Source organism: Haliotis rufescens, unplaced genomic scaffold (assembly GCF_023055435.1).
Source record: "Haliotis rufescens isolate VD_foot unplaced genomic scaffold, xgHalRufe1.0.p SCAF_3, whole genome shotgun sequence".
NCBI lineage: Eukaryota > Metazoa > Mollusca > Gastropoda > Lepetellida > Haliotidae > Haliotis > Haliotis rufescens.
The window spans coordinates 12,969,206-12,990,532 of NW_025964001.1; the positions used below are offsets into that span (position 1 = coordinate 12,969,206).

General features: G+C 39.1%; 1 protein-coding gene across 2 annotated transcripts in view; it reads right to left on the minus strand.

The window, feature by feature from the left end:
- Positions 1 to 2,302: 2,302 nt before the first annotated feature.
- LOC124134808 (zinc finger FYVE domain-containing protein 26-like) overlaps positions 2,303 to 21,327 on the minus strand; it is a 57,002-nt gene continuing 37,977 nt past the window's right edge. Inside the window, exons 32-43 of one of the 2 annotated variants that reach the window (XM_046499852.2) lie at positions 19,285 to 19,461; positions 18,235 to 18,400; positions 17,356 to 17,451; positions 15,149 to 15,208; positions 14,129 to 14,275; positions 13,376 to 13,573; positions 11,740 to 11,993; positions 10,686 to 10,860; positions 9,747 to 9,806; positions 6,939 to 7,121; positions 4,623 to 4,673; positions 2,303 to 4,089 (exon numbers count right to left, since the gene is read on the minus strand). In XM_046499852.2, coding sequence (XP_046355808.2) covers positions 3,928 to 4,089; positions 4,623 to 4,673; positions 6,939 to 7,121; positions 9,747 to 9,806; positions 10,686 to 10,860; positions 11,740 to 11,993; positions 13,376 to 13,573; positions 14,129 to 14,275; positions 15,149 to 15,208; positions 17,356 to 17,451; positions 18,235 to 18,400; positions 19,285 to 19,461 — 1,729 coding nt within the window. In that variant the 3' untranslated portion in view covers positions 2,303 to 3,927. The remainder of the gene's footprint in view (positions 4,090 to 4,622; positions 4,674 to 6,938; positions 7,122 to 9,746; positions 9,807 to 10,685; positions 10,861 to 11,739; positions 11,994 to 13,375; positions 13,574 to 14,128; positions 14,276 to 15,148; positions 15,209 to 17,355; positions 17,452 to 18,234; positions 18,401 to 19,284; positions 19,462 to 21,327) is intronic. The other variant, XM_046499854.2, reaches the window with a different exon arrangement.

The following is a 21,327-nucleotide window of genomic DNA, read 5'->3' on the forward strand; positions in this document are numbered from 1 at the left end:
GTCGGCATCGTGCAAGTCTTTGTGGGTTGCACCCTATGGCTAATAACCCAACCACTAAGCTGACACCATGATATTAACTGAAGTACTATGGCACTGGGGTTCAACACAACTAACTCCACTGTGATTCTCCCAAAATGCTATAATATTCCACAAAAATAATTCTTTCTGTTTCTATTGAACAAACTAGGCAATAATGGCACTAGATTCCTACGAATCATCTACAAAATGTATTCATTAAAGTTTTACATTAATATCCTCACAAAGCGTTCAAAAACCACTCAAAACTTATGCATCTGATTGGTTGCTACTGACATACCATGAAACAAAAGCAAACTCATACATACAAATAGATGTCAGAAAAATAACTACATTTATATTGTAGTCACCTTGATGTAGACATCAATGGACCTACCAGGCACATGGAATTTAGGCTTGGCCTTTTGAGCTCTGCATGAAATTCAACATTTCATAGGTTTTAAAAGAATTATGTGTTCTAACTACCTGTACCAAAAGCATATCGGGATGCCATCAATTATTTAACCTAAGATGGTGTGATGTACTGGCCCTCCCAAGCCCATGACTCTCCGACCAATGCATTAAAAATGAGACATCATAAAACTTTGTCAAACAGGGTCTTGTCACAAGTTCAAACAAGCTGAAACAAACACGCAGCTCAATCCATCAGATGCCTGACTACATGAAAATGGAGAAAATAAAATACTTACAACCCTCAACCTAATCAAACACTGGTAATTATTTTCATCTTCAGCAATTTTTACATAAACGCCTCATTCAAGCATTCATTTGTCCACCAGAATTATTTTTTTCAGCATTAATTTTTTTCAGCAATGTTAGATAATGACACAAGTAGGGTTAGAACTTAACACTAGCACACTAGCCTGCTAGTCCGGGGCCAGTACAAATTCATGAGGGCCAGTACAAATTTCCCAGTGTCCCTATTGTTTTAACATTACAGGGGGATTATATCTTTACCCAGGCTAGTGAAGCTTCTGAGTTTAGTTCTAACCCTGACAAGCCGAATGTAATGAATGGTGGTGTCGCTGCACACAAAGAACTACAATGAAGTCATGCCATTTGAAATCTGTTGCCGATTTATTACATCTCTGCGTGTGTATATATAGATATATATTGCCACTATTTCTGTATCACAAAATAAACTTGTCAAACAAGCATAATTTGATTCTGCACTTTTAAATAAGGTCTTGCTTACCTGGTTTATTTATGTACAAAACTATCCCTTGAATTATGTCAACGATACGTGTGACATTCAGTTAATGTACAGAACATAAAATATACACATCACAAGTTTCAAATGTGTTTTTTAAATGATAAATACAATATATACAAGCCTTTTCTTTCATAAAACAATTAAAATATATGAACATATAAGTCATACTTAAAACAAAACTTCACAAAAAGGAAAATCGATTCAGGACCTAGACTTGAACCTGGCATAAAATATTTATTCAGTAAACTGAAAGCAAGAAACTGAAACGTCTATATTATAACTTCAAATAATAGTTCAAAATTAGCACACACAAACTAAATGACAGCATTGGAAAAACTTGTAATGACTGATGCCACCTTGTCATTGAATTGAAAGAACATGGAGTTATTGTCAAAACACACGAAATTGAAAAATCAAAAGATTGTTCTTCAGAGTCATATTTCTGCTTCATATCACATATACGGCCTCCGTGGTCTAGTGGTAGAGCGTCCGCCCGGAGAGCGGAAGGTCCGGGGTTTGATCCCCACCCGCGTCATACCAACAGACGTTAAAAGATGGTACTTGTTGTTACCCTGTCTGGCGCTCGGCATTAAAGGGCTAAAACAAGGACTGGTCGGCTCGGAGTCAGTATACTGTGTCTGAGTGGGATATTCATGTTAAACTGCGGCATGGTATCTCAGTGAGCTAGCACTATAAATCGGCATCAGTCCGGACTAGTACAAGCAGCCACACACACACACGTACATGCACGTCGCTATATAAGTGCAATAATCTTGGATGCAACGTTAAACCCCATTTCACCTCACCTCATATCACATATTACATGTTCTCTTTGTACAAGCAATCATTATTATTTACAAGTCATGTATCTATAACATAATGGACATTTTACAAATTGTAGATTTAAACTAAAATCTACCCACAATTTAAACAAACTTTTTCTAAGCACAGGGACAGTAAGGAAGTTTAGAAAATACTATTTCCTCAAACAATTGCATATTTTTACATATATTTTCTGTTCCATAAAACACAAAACTTGTTTTGCTTTTTTTACAGCTTAAACACAAGGAAACATTTAGTTACCCTTTCACATGATAGTAATTTCTATACAATAAAATTAGATATTTACATACATCTTCAATTTGTTTGTACAAACAGATTACAGGCAACATACATATTTTACCTCAGAATTGGGTGTTTTATGAAAGCCTTTGCACATAAAAATCACACAAATGTACAGCAAATATTTTAAATATTCATGAATGTGATTAGGCATTGTGAAAGTGAAGTGAAACCTTGCTAACTGCATTAGCTTGATGTCCCATAAGACAATGTAACTTTCTGTTGGTGACAACATACTTCATTATTTATCCCTGTGTAATCCTGCTCAAGTCTAATATGTCGACAAGCGAGCATTAGCTTGATCTCCGATAAGACAATGTAACTTCCTGTTGTCGACAACATACATGTATGTCGATAAGTCGGATAAGTCACAGGCTGCAACTGTATGATGCTCTTCCTTATACACTTAATTTCAGCCACTTCATGGAACAGTCACAGGGCCACAATGACATAGTTATTAGATATTCATTCAAATCTTATAACATTGCGAAGCCGGAAGTATTTCATGTTTTACTTTCTAGAAACTGCACAAGGCATCTCTATACGTTAACAGTGACTGAAAAGTCACATGAAGCAGCAATGTTGGGTAGGACGATGTGGTGGAGTATTTCATTAAGTACAGAAACAAAACTTCAAACATAGCAATTTTCTCCATATAAAATACTTGCATATGAGGTGTGTGTTTTGTAGTGAGGCATTTGGGGATGAAACTTAATAATTATTTTATACAGGCCTGATCCAGTAAGGTATAGTTACATTACTTGGGGTTGAACATGTCTGAGTAATTAATTTGCATTAATTAATGATCTTATGGCATAATAGACAATTTGGTCCCTCATTATATTCTTACTTTGTTCATTTTCTTGCTTGATACACAAAGTTTGTGTCAAATATTAGCACTACTAGTAAGAAGTCTCTAACTTTGAACAACAAAAAATACTTAAGTTAACAAAGTTTCACTGAATTTCAAATATATCAGATGAAAAAATATATAAGTATATAAAATACTTTACCTATCTCTTTTAATGTTCAACTCATAACCGGACGATAGCCAACTTTCCTCAACCAGCAGAAACTAGATGTCTAGTGTTGGAAGAAGGGCCTATATCCGTGCAATGTTTGTATACTCTGACATACACTAAAGACAACCACAGCACAAAGGAAGCCTGGGACATGAGTCATCCATATGGTAGGGTCATCAGTAACAAAGCAACACATTGTCCAGCTTGGGCCTGAAACCAGGGCCTCCAGAGATATCACTTCTTCTGTATGACTCTATTATTGTGTAGCAACTGTACCAACAAGAGATCTCTTGTACTACATTGTAACAATGAGAGATGTCTTGTACTACATTGTATCAATGAGAGATGTCTTGTACTACATTGTAACAATGAGAGATGTCTTGTACTACATTGTAACAATGAGAGATGTCTTGCACTACATTGTAACAAAGAGATCTCTTGTACCACACTGTAACAATGAGAGATGTCTTGTACCACACTGTAACGAAGAGAGATGTCTTGTACCACACTGTAACGAAGGGAGCTGCCTTGTGACTACTTCCTCTGCTGCAGCCACTTGTTGCAGATGTTCCTGACTGCGCCCTGGTTCAAGCGCTGCGCAGCCCCTGCGATTCGCTGCACGTCTTCCACTCGCTCCCCCTTCACTGCCAGCAGGTATGCCGACCGCAGTTTCCCACAAAGGATAAATGCATTGATCTGAATAATAAGCCAATTTGTATTACTTATTAATGATCACAAAATACTTTCTCCAACAGATTTCAACGGTGTGTTTTTTCAAACTATGAAAACATATTTATTTTTAGGTTATTTACTTGAAATGTGATTTGGTTGGGACAATTCAAGGCAGTCATTAACCCTTTCCAAGGCCTTGTTAAGACAGATCTCAATTCAAGGTCTTTTCAAGCCTGTGAAAACAAATCTGGAGTATTTTGTTCTGTTCAACTGACATTCATTGTAAATAATGGCATATTGATCAAACACAAGTGATGGTGGCCTCATGTTATAAGACAATGATCATACATTCTGCTTATCAGACAGTAGGGACTAATAATGGGGATGCTATTGTGTAAAGGTTAAACAGATTCATCTTCAATTCAGGGAAAACTAGGAATGGGAATAGATATTTAAAAATTAAAGTCTGTACTGCTGCTCTCAAATTCACAATTCTTTCTCTATTCAAGTGAATTTGCAGGGGAAGAATCTTCTCAGAACTAGAGCGAGACACAAACCTTGTTAGAATCCTTGCGCAGGAGTTTGATCAGATTGTCAACTTCTTTAACCTGAGAAAACGTCAACCATGTCAAAAGTGATTCCTTGAAAGGCATTTAGAAGCGATACACATGAGGAAAAGAATTTATGGATGTCAACTTCTTTATTATGAGGAACACAATGTTTACTGATGAAGGAGTAAGTACATACGTTGTGTTCCTCATAATAAAGAACGGAGGTGGGGTGGTAATATTAGTTAAAGCGTTGGCTTGGCACGCCAAAGACCCGTGTTCGATTCCCCACATGGGTACAATGTATGAAGCCCATTTTCGTGTGTCCCCACCAAGATATTGCTGGAATATTGCTAAAAGTGGCGTAAAACCATACTCACTAACTCATAATAAAGAAGTTCACATCCATAAATTCTCTTCCTCATGTCACAAGTGCACTGGGTGTGTTCTGACAATATACACTAATAAAACATTGACAGCATGGTTTCTTTCTAGTGAATCAGAGAACTAATTTTCACTTACCGTATTCGACATAATAAGTGCCCCGCTCTAATAAGCACCCACGGCGATATTTGCTAATATATTGGCTAGTGAACAATCCCAATTAGCACCCCTTCCGATTGATCAATGTACACAACACTTATTTATTCGCGTATAATACGCACTCGTGTGTTATATGCACCCTTAAAGGGGAAGTGTACACGCAAAAATCACTTTCTTTCTTTTTCTAAACAAAACGCAATTTTAGAATTAATTAGTATCTGTGTTTGAAAATATACACTCATTTTTTTCACAGTGAACGTAGGAAGCTCACAATAGTGTGAAAATGATATGCCGTTATGAGGCCTTCGTTTTTCGAGCTAAACAGGCCTGAGTTATCCCCCTTAGATTATGACGTAATTGGTGCCAATTCAACTGGGTCCCTGTCTATTCTCAACGCAAAAGATATCAAGTACCAGTTTGCGGTAAAACAACATGGCCTACGACACACTACGGCGCAGTGGTGACTCAGCATAACACTATGCTGGCTGGCATCTGAGACGCTAGAATCACACACCTGGACATACACCACGTGAAGCGGCTCTAACAAAGCATGATGACGTCATAATGTTTATCAATTGGCACCAATGACGTCATATTGCAAGGGGCATAAGCCATGGTGTTTTTGTTGTGGAAATAGAACACTTGGTAAATGTGAAAAATATAAATCGTTTTAATGCGAAAAATATGTTAATTAATTGTGATATTTTTATATGTTTGTCTATGACACTTCTATGTTAACACTTTTAATGTGGAAAAAGTACAAGAAAAATAGGTTCATTTCCGTGTGAACTTGCCCTTTAACTATGGGCAATTGAATTCTGGAAAAATGTATCTCTCGTATATAAACATTTCAGGCTTTCTGCATAAAGCACAAAATTTATCTTTCAACACTGTTTTTCTTTCCCCGAAATAATATTCTCATAAGAGCCCCCTATTTTTAATTTTGAGAGCGCCCTTGTTGCTTATTATGTCGAATACGGTAGTCTTACTAAGAAGTAGTTAATTTCACTTCGAGATGATTGTCTCAGTCATGTCTATTGTCCCATTGCTTGGTTGTTTGTGAAGCAGCCCTTAGAGTCCAGGGCCCACTTGCACAAAGCAATCTTAGCGCTAAGACTATCTTAAGCCTACGTTAAAGAATGGGAGTTACGATCATCTTGGCGCTAAGATCGCTTTGTGCAAGTGGCCCCTGGTGTCATATTGTTGATGACTACACAGGCATTTCAACATGACTTTGTCAGAACAATTGGCTTACTTAGCCAGTCTCCTAACGTGAGAAATTTTCTTCAGTTTCTTATAAAACAATAATGGGTCATACATAGGATATACACAAGAAAATATGGTAATCAAAATTCAGACTAACACTTTATAGGTCCCCTGTGAATTATTGTTGAAAGTCACCCACGTTTGGGATTTACAAAATTAAATAATTTCAGACGTAATGCATAATTTGTCTAACTAGGAGTGAGTGAGTTGGGTTTAATGCCCCTTTTAACAGTATTCCAGTTATATCGCCGCGTATCAGCTTAATGTGGGAGGAAAGCCCGAAGTGATGCAGGTATCAGACGTTTACCACTTCGGTGAAACCCATGAGCATGGGTATGGTGCTGACAAACCTAGAAACATATTCGTGGCGAACCGGGATTCGAACCCACGATCATAGGTTTCTGGTGTGTCCAAGGGATGCAACTCTGCACAGCGAATCGCGGCACTTTAGACGACTGGGCCGCCCGTGACCCCTGTCTACCTAGGAACTAACTGTGAGGCAAACAGTTCACCTACCTCACTCTCCTTGTCTGCCAGGACAAGTAATGAAGCCCTGATGATCTCGTCAAGCGTGTCATCGTTGCCGATCCCTGACCGCTCCACACAGTCCAGCATGCGTTTGATGAGGGCATAGTGCTTGTGCTTGGCCATCTCACGTGCAGTGTGGGTGAAAATACTGCTTGATGTCAGGCGACATTCCTACACACAAACATGAAATACTGTATTGTCATATTAAGCCCCCTGCTCTACTGCACCTCTTGACCAAACTCTAGACCTGTCTGTAAGTAATCTTCATAAGCACACCCTACTAACAAACAACATTTACATAACAGTCCATAGTTCTTTGTCTGTATTGCAGATTTCTCTCACAAAAAAACAGAAACATAGAAGGAGAATATAACTGCCTTATAACAATAATCAAAAGCATTTTAGTTCCATCAGCGTTCGAACACTACTGCTCTTTCTCTGGAAGCAAATTTAACTTGTTTATGGTCATAATAAGCACCCAGGCAGCTATTACAGCCAATATGTTGTTTTACAATGGTAGACAAAATGCTAAGCAATATGGCGATTTCTTTTATATACATGAGGGTACTAAATTAATACAAAACGCCTCTATATGTACAGGGTTGGTACTGATTTGTCCTCAACAATTTCATGAAGGCCTTTTCAAGACATTTCAAATACAAGGCAAACATCATCCTGGACTGCAATGGCATCTATTTGGTAAACCAAACAATAAGGCAAACCAGGTATGCAAAATAAACTACGGAGTTATAATTTTCTCATTATCATTGCATACAGGTGAGGACATCCATTAGCATGTTTGTATTTCATGTATAAGTAGTAAGAACAATTAATGTGTAGTTAGGGTGTAATTCAAGGTCTTTTCAAGTTTTATTGTCTCTTTCAAGGCCATATCAAGGCAAATGCCAATTTCAGGCCTTTTCAAGACTAACTCGAAAACTTACGGTAAGTGTTTTTAAGCCCTGTGCACACCCTGATGTAAGTGATTGTGCTTTTTCTCATGGCATTCCATATAAACCTTTTTACCAATGATATTTACATATTGATCATATCAATATTTTAACAGTAAATTCATAAACAAATGTCCACCACCATGACCCAGGTTATCTCCCATTAGTTGCACACCTCCATATTCCCATTTGTCACACACCTCCATATTCCCAGTTGTCACACACCTCCATATTCACACTTGTCACACACCTCCATATTCCCATTTGTCACACACCTCCATATTCCCAGTTGTCACACACCTCCATATTCCCACTTGTCAGACACCTCCATATTCCCACTTGTCACACACCTCCATATTCACACTTGTCACACACCTCCATATTCACACTTGTCACACACCTCCATATTCACACTTGTCACACACCTCCATATTCACACTTGTCACACACCTCCATATTCACACTTGTCACACACCTCCATATTCCCACTTGTCACACACCTCCATATTCACACTTGTCACACACCTCCATATTCACACTTGTCACACACCTCCATATTCACACTTGTCACACATCTCCATATTCCCACTTGTCACACACCTCCATATTCCCAGTTGTTATAAACCTCCATATTCCCACTTGTCACACACCTCCATATTCCCAGTTGTCACACACCTCCATATTCACACTTGTCACACACCTCCATATTCACACTTGTCACACACCTCCATATTCACACTTGTCACACACCTCCATATTCACACTTGTCACACACCTCCATATTCACACTTGTCACACACCTCCATATTCACACTTGTCACACACCTCCATATTCACACTTGTCACACACCTCCATATTCACACTTGTCACACACCTCCATATTCCCACTTGTCACACACCTCCATATTCACACTTGTCACACACCTCCATATTCACACTTGTCACACACCTCCATATTCCCACTTGTCACACACCTCCATATTCACACTTGTCACACACCTCCATATTCACACTTGTCACACATCTCCATATTCCCACTTGTCACACACCTCCATATTCCCAGTTGTTATAAACCTCCATATTCCCACTTGTCACACACCTCCATATTCCCAGTTGTCACACACCTCCATATTCCCAGTTGTTACACTGGGAGGAGGCCAGGAGGGGACTAATTAAGACACCACCTACTGAGTAATGGACTAGTCCTAGCTGGAGTACATAGGATTACCACAGAGACCAAGGTATATAACTAGAATGTCAAGACCATGCCCCAGCCCGGGCTAGGTTAAAACAAGAACTGCAGTTAGATCCGCTATCTGTCATAGATCTCCTAAAGTCAAGAGATGCAATAGCGAAGGCCAAACTAACTCTATTTCTGAGAGATGGACAGCTACTCAAAAGTATATAAACAGAGCAGCCAAGGATAAAAATGAAATCATATCAATATAAGAAAATAGAAATCATATCAATACAAAAACAGAAATTATGTGAACACCAAAATCACAATAGATATGTGTACCCTACTCACACACAGGAGTCCCAAAGAGGGACAGGTCAGCCGAAATTGCTTAGGCGACCTCTTAAACACTTAATGCAACAACAACCAAGGTATACATGCTGATTGCCAAGCTGGAGTTTTAGCACAAATGTTATTGTGAAATGTTATGATCTGGTTGAAAGGCATAAGATATCACTCCATTCTAATGCTTAGGTAACATAGGGTAGACCAGTCAGCGCCTCCAGCCATGACCTATGTTGTTTTAAGGAGAGTGACAATTGGGACATGTTACTGATGGGAGGATACCATGACCCAACCAAAGTGAACAAGCTTTAGAGCCTTCTCACCTGAATTATTCTTATTGCCAGGTCAAAGCTGACTGAGATGTCGTTTCCACTCAACAGAATCTGTAACAAACATATGTCATATTACCTTCACTAATCTTAAATAAAAAAACTGAAAATTTGAATTCATGGTTTCGAAAATGAGCTACATGTTTTAGAAGCTTGTGATAAGGAGACAGGTAACATAATTGGAAGAATGACCATCTAACATGCAATTATTAGGCCAATAGCAAACAAGCCTAGTGAGCGAGTATGTGAATTAAGAAATAAAAGAGGGTGGTTTATTGTACAATAAAACACTGCAGGGAGAATAAACCATTAAAGGTGCAGCTTCAAGTGGTTTATTCTCCCTGCAGCATTTTATTGTACAAAAAACAATGACCACAAGTCTTTTATTTCTTATATGAGATATCAACATTATGTACAGCTTCTTTGAGGATGTTAATAAAATGTACAAGCTGTAAAATATTTACCCATATTTTAATTTATCTGCACTGCCTAGCTACAAGTATTGGGAACAACACACTTGACACTCCCCACTCTAAACAGTGTCAAATATACAACGTCATCAAGTTGCAAGTGCATGTTAGAATCTCAAGAAATGACGTCATGATAGAACAAAGTTTTATCGTGAACTAAACCACGCTTTGTTTTTTATTGTTCTTTGCTATTTATCTTGCTTGTAGCCATCTAATATTACTGCATAATGCATTAACAGCAATGATGCAGCTGTTCATTGTGACAATGGGGTCTACGAATAGAGTTACATCTACACAAGTGAGAGTATGCGTGAAGGGTCTGATGCCAATTTTATAAATATTCCAGCCACATCACGGCACGGGGGCATCAGAAATGGGCTTCACACATTGTACCTGTGTGTTTGGCATGATGAGCCAAGGCTACCCCACGAGCCCAGGGTTGTGATAAGTGCTCCCAACTCACCATGCTGACTAGGTCAGCTCTAGCTTTACTGTTACCAAACATTGTTGGTAGATTGCAAGCCTGGGACTCCACTACATAGCTGGCGGCAAGAGCTGTGGATTCTCCCTCCTGGTTGGTCAGGCACTGTTCCAGGAACTTTGTCACCTCAGTTTGAAGTGCGATAGTTCGGATGTGTCTAAAATATAAGAATGTACACTTAATATCTTAGAATATATTTTTTTAGTTTGGCCCAAACATTTGTTAACGCTATGTACCCTGTACATTACTCATCTTAACCTTAAAGTGCAAGTCTCATGGGTATATACAACTTTGCAGATGTGGATGGACTGTAACATCATTAATGCAAATATTGTTTTCAAAACAACGAAAGCGGCATGTAAATAATCTTATTTGCACTATATAATATTACTTGTCCCGTCTTTCAATTTCAAAGGCTGAAATGAAAATACATCGGAGGCAGGCCTTTATAGACAGACGCTTCATATATAGTCTTGTTTGAGGGAATTACCTCAAAACTTACAGGCTTGATCACACAAGCCACCCAAAAATGACACGCTTGATTGCACAAGTCCACCCCTCCGTTCACACCTTTGCAAGGCAAGCATCCGTTCACAGTTATGGTCGGCTGCACACGTTTTTGGCAAAGGTAACCTATTCCTCGCCCTTTTTAACCCTTAGACATTCTCCTTTCCACAATTAGCAGTGACAATTTGAACACTTACTTTCATCCGTATGAGTGAAAGGATTAAAATGTAAACCTTTTCCTTCCTTTCAACAATGAACATGTGAAAAAGGCCATTTACTATTCAGTGAGAAAATGATGTGCAAATACATGTATACTATTTCCTCAATACTCATCAAGACTCTTCTTTGTTTCAAATATTGGCTGATTTGTCTATAAAATGATGAAGAAAGGTACTTTTCGCAATATTGTGAGCTAAAATCGATCATAACGTCTTTATGACGGCACAGCATAATTGTTTCCTAGCACCCATAAGGTCCCTTTTCTCCTGGTGGGTCACATATGTAAGAGCACATAACCCTTGCAACTCACTTGGTGACCTCATCAGGGGTGAGGACAAGCCTGACAGCCGATTCAGTCGAGTGTCCACTCCAATCTGGTCCCTTCCTGATCGACGGGCTGCTGTTTGGGTGGCGGACACTGTCCCACTTGGAAGGGTCCAGGAACGCCTGCATGTGCTGCTGGGCCATGAACAGGAACTGTAGACGGCCAGCAAGGTCAACATAACTCTGAGCCCTACGTTGGTAGAAGTGGGTGATGCAGGTCATGGCGGCTCGTATGTAATCCTGGTCAGAAAACAAACATCAAATTATAATGCATTCGACTGAGAGATTGATGAAGTCTCATAACAGACAGTGTCCATGACATGTCAACCTCATTTACTTAGTGTATTGTATCACCGTTCTATCAAACACCCTGGAGAAATTCAATACACATCTTCCTGAGGCAAGGGAGTTAACTGACTTTAAAAGTCCAGTTTCCACCCTTGCCGAACTTGGCTGGAATTATGGAGTTATATTTTGGCAGGACTATCGAGTCTATGTATAGTCCAATCAAAACTCCGTAACGAAATCGACATCCGGTTCATAAATAACATGGCAACTGCCGTGCTGAAGTCGTTTGACTGCAGGATTTGCAGAGCATGTGTACTGTCAACTGGGTGTTGACAGATATTTTCCCAATCTTTTCATGTTTCTAATAAAGGTGATTTGATGCACTTCGTGAGGCAAAACCCCTTTTAATATCCAATAAAGATCTTAATTATAATGACATCGTCTTGACTGGATACCACCATTTTGTTTGAAGCAATGCAAGTGATATGAGAGATGGAATTTGATTGGTCAGTATGGGGGACATAGAAGGGACATAATGCATAATAGCAACCGGTGGCTCTAAGATCAAGATTAGAAATTCCAGCATATTTCAGCAAGGGTGGAAAACTTGACTTTAAGTCAGTTAACTCCCTTGCTTCAGGCTTCAGGCTGAATCAAATGGCATGACTCTGTGAAGACATCAATCAGATTATAATTAGAAATTCTGTACAAGCAGGAGACACAGAGATGCTGACATCACTTTTAAGGGGAAACTATGAAGATGGAAGGGTCCAGGGTATTTATTATAAAAGAATGGAGATAAAATATCCTGGATAAGGGAGGATGGTGAAATTTATGAAGGAACTACACAAACCTGAAAGTCATCGACGTTAAACAAAAAATAAACTCCAAAGATAGACAAGAAGCATCTGAACTTTCAACTTGATGAGGAAAGGAAGTTGCTTAGTTCTGTCATTTTATTTCATTTGGGAGCGCAGTCAAACATTGCCTCATATATTTAGAAGTGACGTTAACAATGAGCCTACTCAATGATTGTCCACAGCATCATGAAAAGGACATGTCCATTGTTGTGATAAGTTGAAGAATATACGATGCGGATTTACTGCACATAAAACTCGATAAACCTTTTTCTACACTATAAATCATAAACAACTACAATTCTAGGCTCTGAAACGTGGGGCGTATATCCTGTTAGGTAGGCAGAGCATGTACTGTTGTGTTGGTCATCTACCCCCTACGACACCACCTAGGTTAAACCGCTGATCGTCTATAACGCTCATCAATTATTTGGACCCCCAAGGCAGCTAGGGATCGATCACTGTAGATTGTGTCACCTTCATGAAGAGCTGGACTTGATGGAGGGCATTGACGAGCTTGTGCTTCAGGAGATATTTGCAGGTGGCAGTGAGGTAAGGATTCCACTTCTCCAGGCTAGCATCCAGCATCAACATCTGGTCCAGCAACTTGCCCAGCTCCCCGGATGTCAAGGCCGAAGTCAGCAGGGCCTCGACAAACACCTCGCTGGAGCATCTCTGCACAAATATACAGCCAATATTGAATTAAAGAAAGAGACCAATTTTATCTATTATTTTCTTAGTGTTTGATAAATACATTCTAATGGATTTGTCAAACAGTAGATCATATCCAAACAAGAATTCATGGGAATTATTATTCATCAGCATTTCAAAGATCATGATAGATTTTAGAAAAGTCATTATAGTATAGGAGTTTGTTATCGCCAACATTTATCATAATCAATACTTTTGAACCATAGGTCTTTACAAAGACAAATTTACAAACAGTGCTGACAACATACAAAATATCTTAATGAAACTTACATAACCAGGTTAAGAAAATGTTTTTAAACTGAGCTGCCTTCATCCAGTAGCCATGGTGACGGAGGAATGTCAGATGTTCAAGGAATATGTCAGGATAACTACCAGTAGTCACTTACACACTGACTCTACTCACATATTTGAGGACAAACTGAGCTGCCTTCATCCAGTAGCCATTGCGACGGAGGAAAGTCAGATGTTGAACGAATGTGCCAGGATAACTACAGTCACTCACACACTGACTCTACTCACATATTTGAGGACAAACTGAGCTGCCTTCATCCAGTAACCATTGCGGCGGAGGAAAGTCAGATGTTCCAGGAAGGTGCCATAGGTGCGGAGGTAGAAGAGACACTCCTGGAACTGTGTTGTCTCAATGCTTCCTTCCTCGCTGTGACTCTGTGACCAGACATGACGAGCACATGGAATAAACATCATCTTGTATGTATATATCGGAGAATTCATCATGTTACTTTCATATTGAGGGGTAATTTTAACATCTTGTATTTGTGTTGGTGAACATGTGCCATCTTGCAAGTTCACTGGGGAACGCATAATCTTGGCATACAGTGGGGAATATATATCATCCTTTAATTATATTTGGGGACATATTATGTATGAATAACCTTTGGGAATAGATTTTACATTTAAATCTGCAAAAACATGACTTCTATGACACAACCACCTCATTCACTAATGATTATGTAAAAAGATTGCAATCATTTTCTCATACAAGAAGGCAGTCACAGAGGTAATGAACCCTCTGATAAGAAGAAATGCTGTCAATATGTGAGACAAAAGAATAGTCCAATCCTTAAATCAATCAATTTACACACAATAATGAGTGCATTTTTAAAGTATTTCATCTTCATATTCTACTCAAAAAAAGTTAAGGATCACCCGATTCTTTCATATTGGTAATGTTAATCTGTCATGGCATGAGAGATTAACCATTGTAATATGGAAGAATCAGGTGAGCCTTAACTTCTTTTGTGTAGTATATCATTCTTACTTACATTAAAAACAGTATCTTGAAATATACATTCTTTAAATGAACACAAAAATTGTTAATTTTTTATCATGATTATGCAAACAAAATTTTTGTTTGTTGAAGGTGCTATTCAGCATGAACAAATTATTTATCAGGCAAATGCTCAACAATGGAAGTTAAACAATAATGACCTGTTATTAGTAAAGCAAGGATTAAAGCATGGCAGATATTGAGGCGAGGATCCACACTAACATGCACGTGGCATGAACGGTAAGACTCACAGCTGATGGCAGGTTGATGAGACTCTTCATGGAAGCAGGACTGGACAAAAGCATCTGGATCTGATGAAAGACTCACACTACTCAGAAACTACAGACACATCTCGGTCATACTTCTCCTCATGATGGTTGGAGGGAAGAGGACCATGAAGTTAAACGCTTGGTTTTGACCTTTGTTTTCTGCCCCTTTGTTGTGTACTTTTCTAACCCATTCAAAATAAACAGTCGGTCGAATAGAGATAAATTTGAATTATCACAAGTATCATCATTTGGGTTGGAAAGCTCTCATGCAAAATGTGCATATATTTCTCACGAGAGCCACTGAGAGTTTTCAACTATTGACATATAGACTATAGAAATGCACCATGTTGAAATAAATTTTGTTCAATTTGTTCCAAGTTGAGTGACAAAATGGCCTAGATTGCCTGGACTAAGAAGAAGAAATTACTGACACTTACACAACCACGTTATACTTTATCATCATATAACAATCACAATGAGCTGTAATACTAGTAGCATACATGCCACTTTTAACATGCATACTGACTGAATATCAGTACAAGACATCAAAATATCATCCGAAAACTAATGCCTTCAAATCATGATAAGGACCAATCTGATTTAGATATTTTCAACAAACTACACTACAGTTGCATCAAAACCACACTTAAACATTCTGCCTGTAAAACATCATGAGGGGAAAGACGGTGTCATATGGCTAAAGAAAGTCCCATGTTTCCCAACAATGAGGCGCACCAACCTTCCACACACTTATATGGGTATTAGCTGCCATGCTGTAACTAGAATATTGCCAATCTCATTCAAATCAGATCTTAGTTCTCGCTATCGCTAAACAAAGATCTGAGGACATCCCATTACGGGTAAAGTCAGACCGAACTTGCGTGAACTTTGACCGACCAATGGAATGACCAATCAGAAGTCAGCTTTCTCGTGCTTTACGGCACTATGTTCAAATTGGCGACAACGCTTCGAAACATATTTTGACAAATTCTCGATTAAAAACATCCTTGAATCGCTAATAGATGGTCTAGATTGTATGGATTCAGTTGTTAAACCCGTAACTATTGTTTGGAACACCCTGTGTTAAAGGTTTCGAGGATGCATGATTAGAAATCACATTCCAACTGTCCTTTCATGATATGGTAAGCTACGTTCTGATTGGTCGAATGAAAGGTCGTTCTGACGTGACCTCTAGTGGGATGTCCTCAGATCTTTGTTTAGCAGTAGCGAGAACTAAGGTCTGATTTTAATGAGATTGAGAATATTGCTGACTGCGATGTCAAACAACATTCTGTCACTATAGAGGCACTGGTTCACCATCCAGCAGCATATCAATCATGCAAAGTCAGCCAGAAACTAAAATGCTCAACAAAAACCATCATGCAGCCAGCTTAAATAACATCTTTCAAGTTCAGTGCCACCAGAAGAACCCCCTTTCCACCAAATGTTTAAACTAAAGGCAATCATCAATTAACTGTTTGTTTGTTTGTTTGTTTGTTTGTTGTTTAACGCCACACTCAGCAATATTCCAGCTATATGATGTCGGTCAGTAAATAATCGAGTCTGGACCAGACAATCCAGTGATTGACATCATGATCATCGATCCACATAATTGGGATACTATGACATGCATCAACCAAGTAAGCAAGACTGACCACCCGATCCCGTTACTCATCTCCTATGACAAGCATAGTCGCCTTTTACGGCAAGCATTGGTTGTTGAAGACCTATTCTAATCCGGATCTTCACGGGTCATTTGATTGGCATTCTGACAGTTGGTGAGTAAGTAAGAAAATGTACAACTTTACGGACAACAACTTCTGGTTTATTGCATAAAGCGACATTTTGATGTAGATCAAACTTATTAACTGTGTAAGAATTTACATTGAAGCGTCGCTATATGCAACAAATCCATAATGTTGTACGTTTTCTTAGTTAATCATAAATTAACCATGGAGGCTTTCACTGGAATTATTAATAGTGACAAGCAATTATAAAATGACAATATGTATTGCAAGTACATGCCATGCATTTAGAAAAATAATTGTCAATTATTAATAACAGTTATAAATAAATAAAAGATAATCCAAGCCAAGTGCAGTAGGTATTAGGAACAATTAAACCATCTCCAAGGATACATTCTAGATGATGCTGTGTTATGAAGGTTGCTTCAGTATAATGTGACCTACCTCTGTGGTACCAGTGATGGGCATTGATTCCAAGTAGTCAACTATCTCCATCAGCAGACGTGATGAAGTGGTCAGCTGATTCTTGTCATTTGGACACTGTTGGAAAAAACAGATAACTTTCAATGATGGAGTGCCCAGGAAATGTCTTCATGCATTACATATGATTAAAATACTATTGAAGACGAAATAATATTAGAAATATTTCAAAACGTTACCTCTGTACAGTGATAGATATTATTTTATTAATACACTGCTTTGCAAAAATATGTCATTCTCAACAAATTGCTCAAACTATGTTTGAGATACATTGGCAATGCGCTCTTTGTATATGTGAGTTAAAAGTTAACGTCACACCAGCACTATCTCAGCCATGTAGTGAAGAGCTACATTAAATATGCCTCTGCCTCAAAAGACTGTTATATTATACTCTATATGTGGTCCCTTGGCCTTATACTATGATTGATTGATTGATTGATTGATTGATTGATTGATTGATTGATTGATTGATTGATTGATTGATTGATTGATTGATTGATTGATTGATTGATTGATTGATTGATTGATTGATTGATTGATTGATTGATTGATTGATTAATCCATTGATTAATCCATTGATTGATTGATGCCTTTATTACACCCATCTACAAAGTTTATTTGTTTGTTTCTTTGTAGTTTAACACCACACTATTCCGCAATATTCCAGCCATATGATGGCGGTCTAAAAATAATCGAGTATGGACCAGACGATCCAGTAATTGACATCACAAGCATCAATTGGATTACATGACATGCATTACCAAGTCAGCGAGCCTGACCACCCGATCTCGTTGGTCTCCTCTTACGACATGCATAATCGCCTTATTTTCAAAGTAATGTTACCTTGAGTGTGTGGGAGAACTTCTCCTTGGCCCCAGCATAGTCCCCTGTGTGCAGACGGGCCAAGCCCCACGCAGCCCACACCCCGCCCGTGTCCAGCCCACACTTGGTGGACACCTCCATAGCCAGACGCAGACGCTCATCTTCTATAAGCTTGTCACGCAGACGTCTAAAAACATCAAAGATGGATGTCACAACAGACTAAAAAGAAGTGAGCTCTGAAGCGACTGTTAAATACCAACCGTACTGTCCCCCAAAAACTGTTTGATGTCATTTTATCATCCATGTTTTTTTCAGGTGATTTCAATATCCTCAGACATTAGGTGCATGTCAACCTGTGCATTATAAATAAACAGAAACAACACAGCCAGTATTCACACGATGAAGATGCTCAACATTCAACACTTATTATTGTCTATGTATCCATGAAACTGTACAGTCCTTCTCTGTCTTTAGTTCCCATTATCGTGATTATACATCTCTTTGTATCCAGTGTTCCCTCCCTATTGTGCCCTTCAATATACCGCTAACTCAGTTATAGCGCGCAGTAACGTATGGTTCCCAAAATTTACTTACATTTTAATAAACTCAAGTTTTGCACTGACACAATATTTTTTTCCCCATCGCATGTTTTTATACTTCTCGACAACATGTTCAATATGATATTGTTGATTTACCACTGTCTACACTTAAATTTGCAAGTCCTCCAATGGATAATAGTTCATGTAGTTTTAATCTTTTAAACATCTGGATTTTCCTTCATTTTTGAGGCTTAACAAACAATAACTAAACTACATAACAGCGTGTTCACAAGTTGTCCTTCAAATCAATGCTATTGTCTTTCCAATTCAATTAATATTTATGGAGGGTGCAGCAATTCAAATAATGTCCCTTAGGACATACATAGCATACAAAGTGGTGCAAACTACAACTAACTCTTGATTTTCAAAAGAGGCTTGTTTGAGGTAAGCACTCATCAAATAAACATTTTCCAAATCAGATTGTCTTCAGCATATAATGTTCTACAGTCTTCAAAAAAATGTTTACACTGACCTGACAGTGTCGACCTTGGTGAGTTCCTTGATAGATGGCAGATCTTTATAGTTGTCCCCAACTAGTATCTTGAGCAGGTCGACCCGTGTCTGGTACATGTCACACAAGCCCACGCCCTGGTTCTCTCCACAGTGGAGGAACTTCAGTTTGGCTTGGAACAGCAGCTGCCGCATCATGCTGAGAGAAGAGTGAGTGAGTGAGTGAGTGAGTGAGTGAGTGTGGTTCAACATATCTTATAGCAATATAGAAATGGGTGTATCCATAAGACCCATGTAGGGAATCGAACTCAGGCTTTCGGTGTGGCGTGCGAACGCTTTAACCACCAGGCTACCCTACAGCCCTGCTGAGGGGAGAGCATCCATCAGGGTTGACATGTCTAACTTGATGTGTTTATTTATATGCAAAGCTGCAGATAAGCTATGTATTCGCGTAAAATATGTAAAATAAACCCCTATTACCCAATTAACTGAAAGTATTTTGCAAACAAATACACATGAAAAATTTGAAAAAAACAATAGTATAACAATGCTCTGTGTAATTACCCAATGTAGCCTTTTCAACTTGTGTACCTGTATTCCTCTACAGATCTTAATTACCTGACGGAATGCAGGCATCACACATACCTGAACTCAACAAACAGGGAGGTATGTCTCACATATTGTTAACCAGACAGTTATATCACTGTCGTGAGTTCATGCAGCATGTTACACACTGGGGGCATCACACATACCTGAACTCAACAAACAGGGAGGTATGTCTCACATATTGTTAACCAGACAGTTATATCACTGTCGTGAGATCATGCGGCATGTTACACACTGGGGGCATCACACATACCTGAACTCAACAAACAGGGAGGTATGTCTCACATATTGTTAACTAGACAGTTATATCACTGTCGTGAGTTCATGCAGCATGTTACACACTGGGGGCATCACACAAACAGATACAAAGTAGAAGACACCTGATGCATTAAAGCAGAATCATTAAAAAATGTCCACTCACTGCTATGAAAATACACAGACTGGACCCAAGGGAGTAAAAATATATGGAACAACCAAGATTTGTTTGTTTGACTGTTTGTTGTTTAACCCCACACTCAGCAACATTCCAGCCATATGATGGCACTCTTAAATAATCTGTCTGAACCAGATAATCCAGTGACTGACATCATTAGCATCAATCTAAGCAACTGGGACACGATGACATGCATCAACCGAGTCAGCGAGCCTGACTAGTTGCCTCTTACAGTAAGCATGGGTTGCTGAAGACCTATTCTAACCTGGATCTTCACGATGACATGCATCAACCGAGTCAGCGAGCCTGACTACCCAATCCCGTTAGTTGCATCTAACGACAAGCATAGTTGCCTCTTACAGTAAGCATGGGTTGCTGAAGACCTATTCTAACCTGGATCTTCACGATGACATGCATCAACCAAGTCAGCGAGCCTGACTACCCAATACCGTTAGTTGCATCTAACGACAAGCATAGTTGCCTCTTACAGTAAGCATGGGTTGCTGAAGACCTATTCTAACCTGGATCTTCACGATGACATGCATCAACCAAGTCAGCGAGCCTGACCACCCAATCCTGTTAGTTGCATCTTACGACAAGCATAGTTGCCTCTTGCGGCAAGCATTGCTTGCTGAAGACCTATTCTAACCTGGATCTTCACGATGACATGCATCAACCAAGTCAGTGAGCCTGACCACCCAATCCTGTTAGTTGCATCTTACGACAAGCATAGTTGCCTCTTACGGCAAGCATGGGTTGCTGAAGACCTATTCTAACCTGGATCTTCACGATGACGTGCATCAACCGAGTCAGCGAGCCTGACCACCCAATCCTGTTAGTTGCATCTTACGACAAGCATAGTTGCCTCTTACGGCAAGCATTGCTTGCTGAAGACCTATTCTAACCTGGATCTTCATGATGACATGCATCAACCAAGTCAGTGAGCCTGACCACCCAATCCTGTTAGTTGCATCTTACGACAAGCATAGTTGCCTCTTACAGTAAGCATGGGTTGCTGAAGACCTA